The sequence below is a fragment of the Mobula hypostoma genome, chromosome 10, assembly GCF_963921235.1.
Source record: "Mobula hypostoma chromosome 10, sMobHyp1.1, whole genome shotgun sequence".
Taxonomy (NCBI): Eukaryota; Metazoa; Chordata; class Chondrichthyes; order Myliobatiformes; family Myliobatidae; genus Mobula; species Mobula hypostoma.
Window position 1 is genome coordinate 33244805 of NC_086106.1, and position 16434 is coordinate 33261238.

Sequence of the window (16434 nt, forward strand, 5' to 3'; positions counted from 1 at the left end):
CATTAGGTAGTTACGGTATTTTTCTAGTTCTCTCTCAGTTTTGCTCTATTCAATTGCATGAGTAAGTGCTGCCCAATAAAGCACCTGTAGCTGATGCCATATCCTGACTCCCGTGTTCAACTGAAGTGGAGTTTGGCTTACTTACTGCTGAGTTGTATACTTCCCACATCACACACAATGCACCTACACTTTTCCCATGATGCCTCCTATACCCTCCCCAACGTGGTTCCAGCTGCCCATCAGCCCTCTCTTATACTTTTCACTTATGACTTACCTTAATTATCAAAGCCCAGCACACGTATATCTTCTGCCTCCACCTAACATCTTCCAGCCTTCATCTCCACCTTTACCCTCCTTCCTCACTCCTAGAAGGTTGTGTCTTTTTGTTGCCTTGTCTGTCACCACCTAACTGCTCCCAGCCTCTTTCTCCTCACCCTCACCTCAGCTGGTTCCATCTGCCTATCATCCTCTCTCCCATTTGGTCCACCTATCAACCTCACATGTTTTATACTCCATCGACAATTTCAATCCTGATGTTTCGATTTAAAATGTTGATGATTCCTTTCTTTCCACACATACAGCTTGACCCGCTCTTGGCCCAGCATTGTAGATTTTAGCTCCAGATTCCAGCTTTCAAGTATCGTGGGCATACATACCCAGGGTACAGATACCATGAAGACCAGCTTTCTGCAATAGTTACTAGCCTGACGAATATTAATTATGTACATGTCCACACACATACGCACACACACACACACACACACACACAGTATACATACATGTATATATGTTTATACATGTATACCTATGCATTGTTGGCCAGGAGAAACTGCAGTCTGATCAAGTACAGGGGAAGCAGATCCAGTTGTATTTGTTTCCCCCATTTTGTGGACTCTGAACAGTTTCTTGCTCTCAGATAATCTAATCAGAGCAACTGAATGTGGACACAGGAAGCTTCTGGTAATGATCTGCTAAACCTGAGACCATTCTCAAACAAATAGCCATTTGTTATGTAAAGGGCTTGGACTCTGAACAGATCCTTGCTCTGGGACAATCTAATCAGAGCAATATACCTGAGACCATTCTCAGTGCAGTAGCTACTTGTTTTGTAAAATGCCAGACCTGCAATCGGTAATCTCGTTAGACTCTGGGTTGCCTCATTTAACTGGTGCGGACCAGTCAGGGTGTAAAGACACAAATACACAAGGCAGGGGTGGGCAGAGCCATCAAACAATATTGGCTGTAGCCTGTACAATGACCATTAAGAAGCTGACCCAGGTAGGTCAGGTGGCCTTGAGCCAATGGGGTGGAGATCCAATGGTTCAACTGATGAGGAACAGTATAAGACTCAGGAGCTCCAAATACGCAGGGGCGATAACTCTCCAGCAGCCAGAGATCAACCATTACGGATAAGGAGGACCCCACGGATACGTGGAGAGCGGGACCACGAGGAATGCCTGGCCAGCGCCGATTCCTTTCCCGGGTAATATCCTTCTCTCTTCATTGACTGTCAGGGAATTCTAGTAGGGTGCACACGAGACGGTTCGTGAACCCACGTGCTTTTAGTTGAAACAATAAAAGTTACTTGTCGGTAACTACAGATTCTCTGTGCCTCACTGACCATTATTGCAAGGGGTGATTCTTGTAACAACACATACACAAATACATCATGGACGTTCTAGAGTTCAAATACTGGAATCTGCGGCAATACAAAAAGCACTGTAGGAACAGAGGGTTACATAATTATACATTAGATCATTTGCATTTACTCGTTCTCTATTTTACTAAAGTGATTCCGTTTTCTTGTGGAATTTATTAATTTATTACTCTTCCCATCCCAAACTAAATTGCACACTTCACAACCCAATGGCCCCAAATATACCCAGAGGTCTTTGCGGGTGGAACTATGACCGATTAGCCAAAGCGGCCGCAGGAACCCAGTGCGCCGGTCTGAGCATGCGCAGTAAAAGCGACTGAGGCGGCCTGCGGACGACGTAGCGATTCCGGAACTGGTAGGACAATCACAATAAGAGAAAATCCGCCGGTGCTGAAAATTAAAGTAATACACATAAAATGCTGGAGGAGCTCAGAAGGCCAGACAGCGTCTGTGGGGAGAAAAAAAAGTAAACAGTGGATGCTGCCCAGCCAGCTGGTAGGAGAATGTTAGGGGCGGGAAGGAGTGCAGCTTGTGGATGAAGTGGGGTGGGTGTTATTGAAACATCTGATCTAAACGCAAGGACTAGGATTAGCGTTCAAAGATTTGCTGGGGACTGTTCACTGGGGGGGGGTGCGCGTTTAGCTCCCGCTGCCAGGTGAACGGGGGTGGGGGAGGTGTTAACCGGCTCACAGTACTGCGCATGTGCGGCTATCTTGGCGGTTAGCCAGAGAGCAGAGTAGAAGCCAATTGGTCCGTTTATTTGATTGACAGTCACGCTCTGAGAGTACGGTACAAGGTCGGCACAACATCGTGGGCCAAAGGGCTATAATGTTCTCTGCTTGGACACAATTCTTTGATGCTATTTGCTTACGTGGACTGAGATCTTTGGTCAGCTTTCTCTTTAATAATCTTGCCCTTCTGTCTGCACCCCAACCACTACTAAACCCCAGCGTTTCCTAGTAGAACTGCAACAATCCTGGAAGGTTGCTTACCGCTGGTGGTTTCTGTGAGGCCAGACCATGTCCAGATCCTAAAAGATTAATAAATAACTAAATGATGATTCCATCCAGTTTGTAAAAAGTCCGTAAATCAGGTTATCATAGCAATAAAATATCAAGAAGTGGTCAAGATTGGTCCTTGTGATAACAGAGCAACACACACACAATACTGGAGGAACTCAGCAAGTTAGGCAGCATCTGTGGAGAGGAATTAACAGTCAACATTTGGGCCGAGGTCTTGCATCAGGACTGGATAAGAAGGAAGCAGGCAGGTTATAATAGCAGTGTATACTTTGGGTTGGGGGTAAATGTAGCATTCACGTTGATCTTAAAAATTGTGGCGGACAAATTCTAGTGTATATGGCAGGCTATTTTTTATGGTCTCAGCCTGCATATTTTGAGTTACTAGTCATGTTAAAATTGTTTTTACAGGTGTTGGAAGAGGAGAATTAACAAATGGTGAAGCTTCAAATGCAACATCACCCCTCTGAATTTCATTGGGATCTGAGTATCATCGTGTTAATTGTGGAAGGACAAAATGTATGTCTATGTTGCCACTGAGAAAACATTTTAAATATCAATGTGATTGGAGAAGTTTCAGGACCACAGAAGAGTGTTCTAGTGCAGGCGTGGGGGAAGGAGTTTTAACATTTACACTCCTGAGAAAACACTACCCACTGAATGGAGAAAAGCCCTGTGTGTGTCACTGTGATGTGAACTGATCATTCATCATGGAGAAACACAAAGATACTTGCAGCAGGAAGAAGCCCTGGAAATGTGGGGACTGTGGAAAGGGTTACAATTCGCCTTCTCAGCTGGAAATTCATCGACGCAGTCACACTGGGGAGAGGCCCTTCATCTGCCCAGAGTGTGGGAAGGGGTTTGCTCAGTCCGTCAGCCTCGTAGTGCACCAGCGGCTTCACACCAATGAGAAACCATTCAGTTGCTCTCAGTGTGGAAAGAAGTTCCGGTCTTCATCCAACCTGATTGAGCACCAACGAGTTCATACCGGGGAGAAACCATTCACCTGTTCTGAGTGTGGGAAGGGATTCACTTGCTCTTCACATCTCACTGATCACAAGCGTCGTCACACAGGAGAGAAGCCATTTGTCTGTTCTCTGTGTGGGAAAGGATTCAATAAATCATCTCACCATCTTAGCCACCAGCGACTTCACACAACCGAGAGACCATTCATCTGCTCAGTTTGTGGAAAGGGATTCACTAGTTCATCTCAACTTCTGATCCACCAACGAATTCACACCAAAGAGAAGCCTTTCAGTTGCTCTGTGTGTGGGAAATGCTTCACATGCTCAACAAACCTCACTTCACACAGTCGTGTTCACAATGAAAACAGGCCTTATAAATGTTCTGACTGTGAGAAGAGCTTTAAAACCAGAAGAGATCTGATGTACCACCAACGTACTCACACTGGGGAAAAGCCTTTCACTTGCACTGAATGTGGAAAGGGCTTCGCTCGTACATCCACCTTGCGAAAACACCAGAAAATTCACCAGTGACTTGTGAGAATGAAATGTTTGCTTTGTTAGGATGTCAGATATTAATGTGTTGCTGATTCAGGGTTAAGTTTAAGAAAGAGAAAGAATATAATCGGTGTTTCTAATTACATTCCAATGAGATAAATGAATTTTAAAAAGGGTCATTGTTTTGCTCAGGTAACATGCACTTGTAAGTAAATGAATTCAGCTCACGAATAATTGTTAAAGAGAAAGGTGGATGATTAGTGGATTAAAGCTGAGTATATCCACCTCTGAGTGTCACGCTTTTAATTCATTAACAAGGTAAAGATCTTTAAATGACCCAGTTCTGTTGTTAACAAGGTTATAAACAGAACAAATGTACATTTTTCAAATTCAGTGTGAGTGCTGAGGGCAGTCCTAGTGTTCTGGTATGGAACTGGGGCTTTGGTGCATCGCGTCCAAGCTGACCATCGAACATCCGTTTATACTAATTGCATTTTTACTTTGCTGCAACCCCATCTAAAGAGGGAGGGGAAGCAGCCAGAGGTCTTCATAAATATCGGCACCAAAGACAGAGATAGAAAAGGTGAGGAGATCCTGAAGAGAGACCTTGGGTAGAAAGCTGAAAGGGAGATCTGGGAAGAAAGCTGAAATACAGGACCTCCAGGATAGTCATCTCTGGATTGCTTCCCATGCCACGTGTCATTGAGGGTAAGAATAGGTGATTTGGCAGGTGAATGCCTGGCTGAAGAACTGGCAGATTTATGGATCATTGGGATATCTTCTGGGGAAGGTAAGACCTGTACAAAAGGGACCTATACCCTTGCTAGAGTTGTTCAGGATGGTTTAAACTAATTTGGCAGGGAGATGGGAACTGGACTGATAGTCTTGAAGCTGAGGTAGTTTGTTTACAAACAGAGGCAATGTGTAGCGAGACTGCTAGCAAGGAAAGGCTGACGATAGGGCAAATTTGCAGTGAACAAGATGAGTTGCAATGTAAAAGGTGGACAAAATCGAAAAGGGTGAATACAGGGCTGAAGGTGTTATATTTGAATGCGTGCAGTATACAGAATAAACATGGTGAACTTGTACCACAGTTTACAGATTGGCATGTATGATGTTGTGGGCATCACTGAATCATAGCTGAAAGAAGAGGATAGCTGGGAGCTTAACATCCAAGGAGTCACATTGTTTTGAAAGGACAGGCAGGTAGACAGAGGGGGCGGTGTGGCTCTGTTGGTAAAAAAAATGAAATCAAATCATTAGAAAGAGGTGACGTAGGGTCAGAAAGATGAATCGTTGTGGATAGAGCTAAGGAACTGCATGGGTAAAAAGACCCTGATGGGAGTCATATGCATATCCCAAACAGTAGTAAGGATATGGTCTACAAATTTCAATGGGAGATAGAAAACGCATGCCAAAAAAGCAATATTTCAATAGTCATGGGAGATTTCAATATGCAGGTAGATTGGGGAAATCAGGTTGGTGCTAGATTACAGGAGAGGGAATTTCTGGAATGCCTATGAGATGCTTTTCAGAGCAGCTCCTGGTTGAGCCCACTAGGGGATCAGCTATTCTGGATTGGTGTTGTGCAATGCACCAGAATTGACTGGACAGCTTAAGGTAAGGGAACCCTTAGAGACCAGTGATCATAATATGATAGAATTCACCCTGCAATTTGAGAAGAAAAAGCTAAAGTCAGATGTGGAGTAAAAGGAAATTACATTTGCATGAGAGAGGAGCTGTCCAGCATTGTTTGGAAAAGAACACTTGCAAGGAGGACGGCAGAGCAGCAATGGCTGGAATTCCCAGGAGGTGATTTGGAAGGTGTGGAATATCTACATCCCAAAGAGAAATAAGTATTCTAAAGGCAAGATGACACAACCGTGGCTAACAAGAGAAGTCATAGCAACATAAAAGCCAAAGAGGGAATATAATAGAGCAAATTAGTGGGAAGTTAGAGGATTAGAAAGCTTTTATATTAAAAAAAACACCAGAAGGCAACTAAAAAAGTAATTAAAAAGGAAAAGATGGAATATGAAGGTAAGCGAGCCAACAATATTGAAGTTTTTTCAGATATGTTAAGTGTAAAAGAGATCTGAGAGTGGATATTGGAACATTGGTAAAAGATGCTGGAGGAGTAGTAATGAGGGACAAAGAAATGGATGAACTGAGTAAGTATTTTGCATCAGTCTTCACTGCACAAAACACTAGCAGTATGCTGGAAGTTCAAGAGTGTCAGGATGCAGAAGTGTGTGAAGTTGCCATTATTAGGGAGAAGATTCCTGGGAAACTGAAAGGTCTTAAGGTAGATAAGTGTCCTGGACTAGATGGCATATACCCCAGGGTTCTGAAAGAAGTGGCTGAAGAGATTGTGGAGGCATTAGTAATGACTTTTCAAGAATCAACTGATTCTGACATGATTCCAGAGGGATGAAAAATTGCAAATGTCACTCCTTCAAGAAGGGAGAGAGGCAGAAGAAAGGAAATTATAGTCTCATCTCCGTAGTTGGGAAGCAGTTAAGGTTGTGGTTTCAAAGTACTTGGAGGCAAATGATAAGATTGGCTGCAGTTAGCATGGTTTCCTTAAGGGAAAATCTTGCCTAACAAATCTTGGAATTCTTTTGAAGAAGTAACAAGCAGGATATAGACAAAGGAGAATCGGTGGGTGTTATGTACTTGGATTTTCAGAAGGCCTTTGACAAGGTGCCACACGTGAGGCTGAGTAACAAGCTGTAAGCCCGTTACGTATTACAGGAAAGAGACTAGCAGAAAGCAGTGGCTGATTAGCAGTAGGTGAAGAGTGGGAATAAAGGGAGCCTTTTTGGGTTGACTGTCGGGGACTAGTGGTAATCTACAAGGCTGTATTGGGATCACTTTTTACATTATATGTCGATGACGGATGACGAAATTGAAGGCTCTATAGCAAAGTTTGCGCATAATACGAAGATAAGTGGAGTGGTAGGTAGTTTTGAGGAAGTAGAGAGGCCACTGAAGAACTTAGACAGATTAGGAGAATGGGTAAAGAAGTGGCAAATGGAATACAGTGTCAGGAAGCGTATAGTCATACACTTCGGTAGAATAAATAAATAGACTATTATCTAAGTGGAGAGAAATTTCAGAAATCTGAGGTGCAAAGAGACTTGGGAGTCCTTGTGCAGGATTCCCTAAAAGTTAATTTGCAAGTGGAGTCTGTGGTGAGGAAGGCAAATGTGATGTTAGCATTCATTTCAAGAGGACTAGAGCATAGAAACAAGGATGTATTGTTGAGACTTTATAAAGCACTGGTGAGGCCTCACTTGGAGTATTGTACACAGTTTTATGCCCTTATCTAAGTAAGGATATACTGAGAGGGTTGAAAGGAGGTTTATGAAAATGATTCTGGCTTGAATGGCTTGTCATATGAAGAGCATTTAATGGCTCTGGGCCTGTAATCCGTGGAACTCGGAAGAATGAGAGGTGACCACTTTGGAACCTATCGAACATTTAAAGGCATCAATTGAATGGATGCTTCCTATGGTGAGAGAGTCTTAAGACCAGAGGACACAGCCCCAGAATAGAGGGACGTCCCTTTAGAATGCAGATGAGCAGGAATTTCTTTAGCCAGAGAGTGGTGAATCTGTCGCCACAGGCATCTGTGGAGGCCAAGTCTTTACATATATTTAAGGCAAAGGTTGATAGTGCTATGCACCAGCAGCAATAGATTACAAACTAAGTCAGGTTTTAATGCTAAAACCACTATCTTTATTAGTATCTACTCAGAATATAGAAAATTAAACGAGATAAACAGAAGTTAACAGTGTTATGCCTGTGTGTGGCTCCCAAACTGTCAAGCTTAGGAACAGTTCTTAATGTCTTAAGATTAAGATGGCAAAGTAGAAAGGTTCAGTAATCCACGGAAATAAATGAGGGGAGAGATTTGTAACTCCGCGTTAAAATGTAGAGTGAAGGCGGTCACGAAGAAATTCCACACGTTCCACGCTGGGAAACGAAGTAGCAGTTGCCGAAGATCTTATCCGTCGAGTCATTCCAAAATCCACGTAGAGATATCCCAAAGTGATGATGCAGCTCTATAGAACTCCAGTTAGGCCACAATTGGAGTACTGTGTCCAGTTCTGATCGCCTCACTATAGGAAGGATGTGGAAGCATTGGAAAGGGTACAGAGGAGATTTACCAGGATGCTGCCTGGTTTAGAGAGTATGCATTATGATCAGAGATTAAGGGAGCTAGGGCTTTACTCTTTGGAGAGAAGGAGGATGAGAGGAGACATGATAGAGGTGTACAAGATAATAAGAGGAATAGATAGAGTGGATAGCCAGCGCCTCTTCCCCAGGGCACCACTGCTCAATACAAGAGGACATGGCTTTAAGGTAAGGGGTGGGAAGTTCAAGGGGGATATTAGAGGAAGGTTTTTCACTCAGAGAGTGGTTGGTGCGTCGAATGCACTGCCTGAGTCAGTGGTGGAGGCAGATACACTAGTGAAGTTTAAGAGACTACTAGACAGGTATATGGAGGAATTTAAGGTGGGGGGTTATATGGGAGGCAGAGCTTGAGGGTCGGCACAACATTGTGGGCCGAGGGGCCTGTAATGTGCTGTGTTCTATGTTCTAAAGTGACAGTCACGGAATATCCCTTCTTCCAAGTCGTTACCACATAACACACCCGAATCCAGGTAAGGGTTAACAACAGTGGACGCCATAGGATACTCCAACAAGAATCCACATTCGGATTATACGAAATGACAGTCACAAATCCAATGTGCATGGAGTGCCATTAATCAACCCAATCTTTTGGGTATGGGACAGTATCAGACTTTATCCATTGTACAACAAGCCCCTGCCGGCAGCTTGTGGGCCAAAATCCTCTCTCTCTTCCCCCTCTCTCTCTCCTCTTACGCTCTCTCTCTCTTCTCTTACTCTGAAAATCCCAGCGGTCCATCGTAGCCTGTTATACTGATGTCATAGTCCCGCCTCATCCAGGCGCTTTAAAGTGACACTCACAGTAAATGAAACAGTGGTCACATAACAATGGATTCTTGATTAGTCAGGGCATGATGGGATGCAGGGAGAAGGCAGGAGATTGGGGCTGGAAAGGAAAATGGATCAGCCATGATGAAATAGTGGAGCAAATTTGATGGGCCAAATGGCCTAATTCTTATATCTTATGGTGTAATCTACTCACCGAGGCACTAGGGGCAATTTACAATAACAAATTAACCTACCGACCCATTCACCTTTGGGGCATTGGAGGAACCTTCAGCAGCTGGAGGAAACCCACATAATCACAAGGAAAACGTGCAAACTCCACGCAGTCAGCACTGGATGTCAGTATTGAATCCAGATTCCTGGAGGGCAGAGGCTCCATCAGCTGGATCATTGAGCTATGGGAAATATAAGAGATCATTATGGCAAAATAAGTAGGATTGAGGCATGCTATGTAGGCAACAAGAGATGGACAAAAAAAAGAGCTATTAAATAGTGTAAGATACAACTGGTAGGATTCCAAGTGGACACAGGGCTAACTTTGCCTTAACTCTGTGGTTAGACTTGTTAGAAGTGTCAAAAGGAAGATCAAGGGGCCAACCAGACCGCTGATTTAGAGACATTATCTGGGTCTTGGTTACAGTATCATTTTAGGGGTAGTGCCCTCCCAAAATGCCCTCAGCGATATCTTCTGCTGATGAATGTTTGTGATTCCTCCAGTTAGGGGACCACGGTACTGTAACAGTTAGTGTGATGCCATTACAGCTCGGGGCGTTGGGAGTTTGGAATTCAATTCCAGTGCCCTCTGTAACAAAGTTTGTACGTTCTTCTGTGTGCGTGTGGGTTTCCTACTATAGTCCAAAAGAAGTACCAGTTTGGTTAATTGGTCATTGTATATTGTCCTGTGATTAGGCTAGGGTTAAATCAGTTGGTTGCTGGGCAGCATGGCTCAGGGGTGGGGGAGGGTCAGAAGGGTTTGTTCCATGTTGTGTCTCTAAATAAATAAATTAAACACAGGTTACTTCCTTTAATCTTCCCACACCCTGCAAGGATTGGACCCTGTTCAATCTTCCCAATCCATATACCTGCTCAACTCTCTTATAATAAAATTTATTCTTGTACCTGCTTCAACCACTTCTGGCAGCTTATTCTACATAGATACCACCCTTTCTGTAAAATAATTGGCCCCTCAAGCTCCCATTAAACCCTTCCCCTCTCATCTTAAACCTTTGCCCTCTAGTTCATTGAGTAAGCAAGCTTCAATATTCCCATCCCAAGCTTCTCAATTTATCCCTCCCTCATATGGAAGTGAGAACAAGATAGAAAAATGCAAGTAATCTTCAGAAGAGCTTTCTCAATGTCTCCAATGATCTTTCTAGGCTTTGAGCTGCTGTTCAAGAAGGAAGCAATGGGTACAGAGCAACAATTGTCTTTGAACAGTGTTTCTCTTGAAGGCAGAGATTTTACCGCATAACAAAGGTGTCTGAAACTAGAAGACATCGGTTTAATGTTAAGAGCAGGAGGTTCGGATTATGATATTTGTGAATAGAAGGCTCCTTTATTCTGGAATTTTTATTTGAGTAAATTTTTCACAAACCTGGTGGCTGCATTCTGGAATGCAATTTCTGAAAAGGTAGAGGAGTTGAATTGACTTTGTTACATCCTTCAAATACATGAGGAGTAAAAATTTTTACGTTAGGTCTCCGTTCAAATGTGCAATTATAGTAATTTATAATATGTATAACAGGATAGTCAATATAACACAGTAACAGAGTAGCGTCAGGATGAATTAATCATTCTGATGGCCTGGTGGAAGAAGCTGTCCCGGAGCCTGTTGGTCCTGGCTTTTATGCTGTTGCACCATTTCCTGGATGGTAGCAGCTGGAACAGTTTTGTGGTTGGGGTGACTCAGGTCTCCAATGATCTTTCAGGTCCTTTTTACACACCTGTCTTTGTAAATGTCCCGAACAGTGGGAAGTTCACATTTCCAGATGTGCCGGGCTGTCCGCACCACTCTCTGCAGAGTCCTGCGATTGAGGGAGGTACAGTTCCCATACCCGGCAGTGGCACAGCCAGTCAGGATGCTCTCAGTCATGCCTCTACAGAAAGTTCTTAGAATCTGGGTGGCCACACAAAACTTCTTTAACTGTCTGAGATGAAAGAGGCGCTGTTGTGACAACTTACAACTAGACAGACACTCACAACATTTAGACAAGCACTTGAGTGATCCCAACATAGGGAACTGATGACCAAGTGAAGGTAAGTGGGATTAGTATAGATGGGTGTTTGATAGTCAGCATAGCCACAATGGACATGTGGCCAAGTGGTTAAGGCATTCGTCCAGTGATCTGAAGGTCGCTAGTTCGAGCCTCAGCTGTGGCAGAGTGTTTGTGTCCTTGAGCAAGGCACTTAACCACACATTGCTCTAGTGTCTGTGCGAGGAGTGGTGCCCCACTGAGACTTCCAATCTGTGGCTTGTAAGGCATGAAAATGCCTGACGCAGGCCCCTCATGGTCTGAGTCGACGTTCCCTCCCTCCCTCTCCCCTCCCCTGCCCCACCACAGTGGAACTCTGCCATGGATGGTCCCAAGCCCAGCTGCGCAAGGAGAAGGGTGGACATAGGGCCAGCAATCCAATCCCATAAAAACCCAGTGCTAGAGAAACACCAACAGAAGCTCCAAAGTCCTGACCCCTAGGAGAGGAAGGTTACACCAGAAGATGGACTACACTTGGGAAAACTTGAAAGATTGGCCCAGTTCAGGGGATCCTGGCAAGCTGCTGTCAGCGGCCTAGGCCCTAGTAGGGGTGATGGGCTTAAGAATAAGAAGAATGACCATGGAACCAACTTTTGTGCTGTGTGACTCGATGCAGATCAACACTGCTTGAATGAGTCTGACATCGAGTTTCCTTTGTCTAAATTATGAGTTTGGATTGTAATCACATAATCCCTTGGCTCTGGCTCCTGTGCTATTAACAAGCTGCAACACAAGTGTGAAAATACCACATGCAACCCTCTTTGCCACTGGATGACTGGCAGAAAAAAATATATAAATATTAGAAGGCAGTAGGGGTGGGGAGGAATTAGATATAAATATTAGAAGGCAGTAAGGGTGGGAAGGAATTAGATATAAATATTAGAAGGCAGTAGGGGTGGGGAGGAATTAGATATAAATATTAGAAGGCAGTAAGGGTGGGAAGGAATTAGATATAAATATTAGAAGGCAGTAGGGGTGGGAAGGAATTAGATATAAATATTAGAAGGCAGTAGGGGTGGGGAGGAATTAGATATAAATATTAGAAGGCAGTAAGGGTGGGAAGGAATTAGATATAAATATTAGAAGGCAGTAGGGGTGGGGAGGAATTAGATATAAATATTAGAAGGCAGTAGGGGTGGGAAGGAATTAGATATAAATATTAGAAGGCAGTAGGGGTGGGGAGGAATTAGATATAAATATTAAAAGGCAGTAGGGGTGGGGAGGAATTAGATATAAATATTAGAAGGCAGTAGGGGTGGGGAGGAATTAGATATAAATATTAGAAGGCAGTAAGGGTGGGAAGGAATTAGATATAAATATTAGAAGGCAGTAGGGGTGGGAAGGAATTAGATATAAATATTAGAAGGCAGTAGGGGTGGGGAGGAATTAGATATAAATATTAGAAGGCAGTAAGGGTGGGAAGGAATTAGATATAAATATTAGAAGGCAGTAGGGGTGGGGAGGAATTAGATATAAATATTAGAAGGCAGTAGGGGTGGGAAGGAATTAGATATAAATATTAGAAGGCAGTAGGGGTGGGGAGGAATTAAATATAAATATTAAAAGGCAGTAGGGGTGGGGAGGAATTAGATATAAATATTAGAAGGCAGTAGGGGTGGGGAGGAATTAGAGACGCAGACAGAGTCCACACAAGAAGAATCTCTTCCCAGAGCCTCCTTTTTGTGGCAAGTAACACGTTCATCTGCAACTCATTGGTATGGTTTTCTACTTTTTTAAGAATCATACTTGATTTTGGAAATCCTTTGGAGAAATATGATCTATGTTAGAATTACTCCTCAAATAAATGCACAATTTAAAATAATTACCCATGTTTAATCTGTGTCATTAGCTGGAAGTATCTCCTCCTTGGTTGGGAAGGAAGGGGAACTCAGTGCTCTAGATAGTGATTACAGACAGCTAAATCCCTTCAGAACAGAGATTAAATTAGTTACATAACTCAGTCTTTAAACTCTAGGAGGCACAGTATCCTCTCCAATAGTTTCACTAACACTCACCTGAGGCTCACTATCTTATGAGAATGAGACTGATACTATTTTATGAGAATCATACCATCTGATGTGAAATATTAGCAATGACAAAATGTGGCAAATTGATTGCTGTAACAATCTTTACTGAAATAATGCAGGGGATTTAAAAGGCATGGGTTCACTAGTGTCAGAATTATAAAGGTGTCTGTGTGAGAGAGAGAGGGAGGGAGGTTGACAAAAAGAGAGAAGATAGCAGTGGTCTCCTAATGAGATTAAAAGGAATTCTTTTACCTAGAGGGAGGCGAATGTGTGGAATTCATTGCTACAATTGGCTTTGGAGGCCAAGTCATTGGATACATTTAAAGTGGAAGTTGACAGGTTCTTGATTATTCAGGTCATCAAATGTTACGGGGAGAAGGCAGGAGAATGGGGTTGAGAGGGATAATAAATCAGCCAAAAGACATACTCCTATGTCTTATGATCTACTATTCCAAGCATGGTTTTTCCAATGTCTTGTATGGCTGCAGCAGGATGTCCTGACCCTTATATTCACTGCCCTAACCACTGAATACATGCAAATACTTACTTCAGTGGCCTGTCTACCTGTTACACTCTAATTTACAGTACTGGTATACGCCCTGTTTCTTGCTTCACTTGAGTCTTATTGAATTCTAACAGCAGAACTTTTATTCCTCATGCTTGCCCACCTTAAATGAATCTTCATTTGATTTATCCACCTCTTGTGTTGAGTATCGCAACCTTATGCACTTAGACAATATATTGTATTGTAAAGGTTTATTTCTGTCTTACCACAACCTAATTCATTACTAGGTCATTCCATAACCTAATCTGAATGTAAAGAAGTAATGTGAATGTGTTAACCTCTGCTCAGGTAACATGAGTGAGGAGAGTTTGTTTCAGGGTCCAGGCTGTATGTGTCTGGAAGTTAAGCACATGTGTGCATCTTAGATAAGATGAAAAGCATTTTTTTTGATGTTATGTACAAGGCAGATAGTTGGCAATATTCTAATATTGTTTGTATTGTCTTTTAGAATTGCTACTGTCATATTGGTTTTGTATATTTTGTTATTTTTTTTATTTTCATACTGCATACGTAACTAGTGCGTGGGCCAAAATTAGGCTGAGGCTGTAACAGTGGGAATGGTTTTCTTTTTCAAACTCATTTTGTTGTTTTTATTTTTGATATCCTCTTTCTGCATTAAAAAATTTGAAACAGATAAAGGAATTAATAACCCAAAAAAAGTATTTGTTGTCCTGAGTGTATTTTCCCAGGCTACAAAACTTAAAATGCAGGTGGTTAGTAACAGCGTCAAGAGTTCCGGGGAGAAGGCAGGAGAATAGGGTTGAGAGGGATAATTAATAGATGATTGAATGGCGCAGATTGGCCCAAGGGCCTAATTCTGCTCCAATGTCTTATGATCTTACTGCTCCTGATATGTCAGTGAGTGGTAAAATCTTGGGGGTGGACAGGGGAACTGACAAATACTTGTGGAGAACAGGTGACAGGAAAGAAATAATTGGGGAATGGGATTGCTCTGAGAGCTGGCATAGACTCAAAGGGCCTAATGGTCTCTTATTATCATAAGGATAAAAGGAAAGGTACGTCGCATCCGGAAGTTTTCCAGTGAGCGGACGACTTCTCCCACGCCGCTCTGACGTAGTGGGAAATCGCATACGAGGCAAGTTACAGCAGTGGTTTGCCATTGCCTTCTGCTGGATGAGTTTTTCAAAGAGATCACCAGCTCTTAACCCAGCACGGATAAAAAGCATGCAGGGGAGCCGGCTGGATTTGAACTCGGGACCTCCCACACCACAGTCCAGCACTGATGCCACTACGCCACCAGCCAGGTCGAATGGTTAAGGCATAGTTCAATTTTGGTCCTCTTGTTCAAGAATGGAGAAAATCAAGAAACTCCATTCCCCTGTCTCAGGGAGACAGATACCAGCTGCATTTTGATAACTCACTATGTTCCAATCCCATGTATCTACTTCCACATAGATTCACTCAGTTATTCCTGGATGTTTTATTGCCTGAGCCCTGCAAGCACAGGAATGGAAAAACCATTTCATCTCAGGCTCAGTTTGAATTATGTGCAGAATGCAATGGATATATCAAGATGCACTTGAGCAAGCAACGTTAGTTTCCTTGCAAAGATATTCACTAATTTTAAAAAGGGCAATCAAAAGTCAGATGGTGTATCAGTCAGTGGAATCTGGATAGTCAAATGTAGTAGCTAGAGTTTCTTGGCAAAATGGGTTGTCTGCATCTTCTGGGTTGTGTATAATGTTAAAATTTGTTGATGTACTCTGCCACTGAGACGTATTGGTTGAGAGGTGTTTTTCCACACTTCCTCTTTGAACCTATAGGCAGAGAATGTGTACAGTATCAAAGCCACACTCTTCATTTGCATCAAATAATTGCAACAAATAATACAGGAACTACCATTCTGAATTCAGGATTCAACAATAGAGATTGCCACATCATCTTATGGGAACATTGTTCCAAATAATTCTTCATTGTTCTTACTCCAAGGGGCAAGAGTATTCTTGAAGCTAGACTTGTGGACCAATACTCCCAAAATTACTTGTATTAATTTATTGTTGCTAGCACAAATGGTCTTTATGCTTTTAAGTACCACTAAAAATTTTCTCATGATCAGTTACTTACAAAATGCATACTGCATCTACATTACAGATCATGAACAATTTCCAGAAAAAGAAGACTTAAGAGTTTAAGTAAAAATTTGGTATTCACTAGTCAGACGTCTGGCCTGTAGATGGAAAAGAAACAACTCATGGATTGGAAATGGGTCAGAAACCACACTGTGTAGCCGAGTGGCTCACAGGCAGGGATTTATCTATCTCCAGTGGTTGGCTCCTGATGTCCCTAACTATCTCAGATTTACTTCATTTCAAGAAATAGGGGACAAAAGACAGTGATGATAGAAGACAGATAAAAAGCAGAGATGTTTGTAAAAGCAAGTGGATCGAAGATGTTAATATGGAGAAAATGCTTCCAGAGCCACCCAAAGGCAGACATTGTTTAAGATTCAG

The 16434-nt window shown here is 42.7% G+C and overlaps 2 protein-coding genes across 4 annotated transcripts in view; one reads left to right on the plus strand and one right to left on the minus strand.

The window, feature by feature from the left end:
- LOC134352828 (gastrula zinc finger protein XlCGF8.2DB-like) overlaps window positions 1-16434 on the minus strand; it is a 90895-nt gene that overhangs the window by 30284 nt on the left and 44177 nt on the right. The gene's annotated exons all lie outside the window — the stretch shown is intronic.
- Window positions 1951-4883, plus strand: LOC134352832 (zinc finger protein 239-like). Of its 3 annotated transcripts, none has more exons than XM_063060321.1 (2): window positions 1951-2012; window positions 3088-4883. In XM_063060321.1, exon 2 carries the CDS (start codon window positions 3387-3389, stop codon window positions 4170-4172), a length of 786 nt encoding a protein of 261 aa, XP_062916391.1. In that variant the 5' UTR covers window positions 1951-2012; window positions 3088-3386; the 3' UTR covers window positions 4173-4883. The 3 variants fall into 3 exon arrangements, with proteins under 3 accessions (XP_062916391.1, XP_062916392.1, XP_062916393.1); XM_063060322.1 differs by lacking the exon at window positions 1951-2012 and adding an exon at window positions 2019-2152; XM_063060323.1 differs by lacking the exon at window positions 1951-2012 and adding an exon at window positions 2465-2545.

Excerpts from the sequence above, each read along its gene's own strand:
- LOC134352832 (XM_063060321.1), top strand. The coding sequence starts at position 3,387 with ATGGAGAAACACAAAGATACTTGCAGCAGGAAGAAGCCCTGGAAATGT.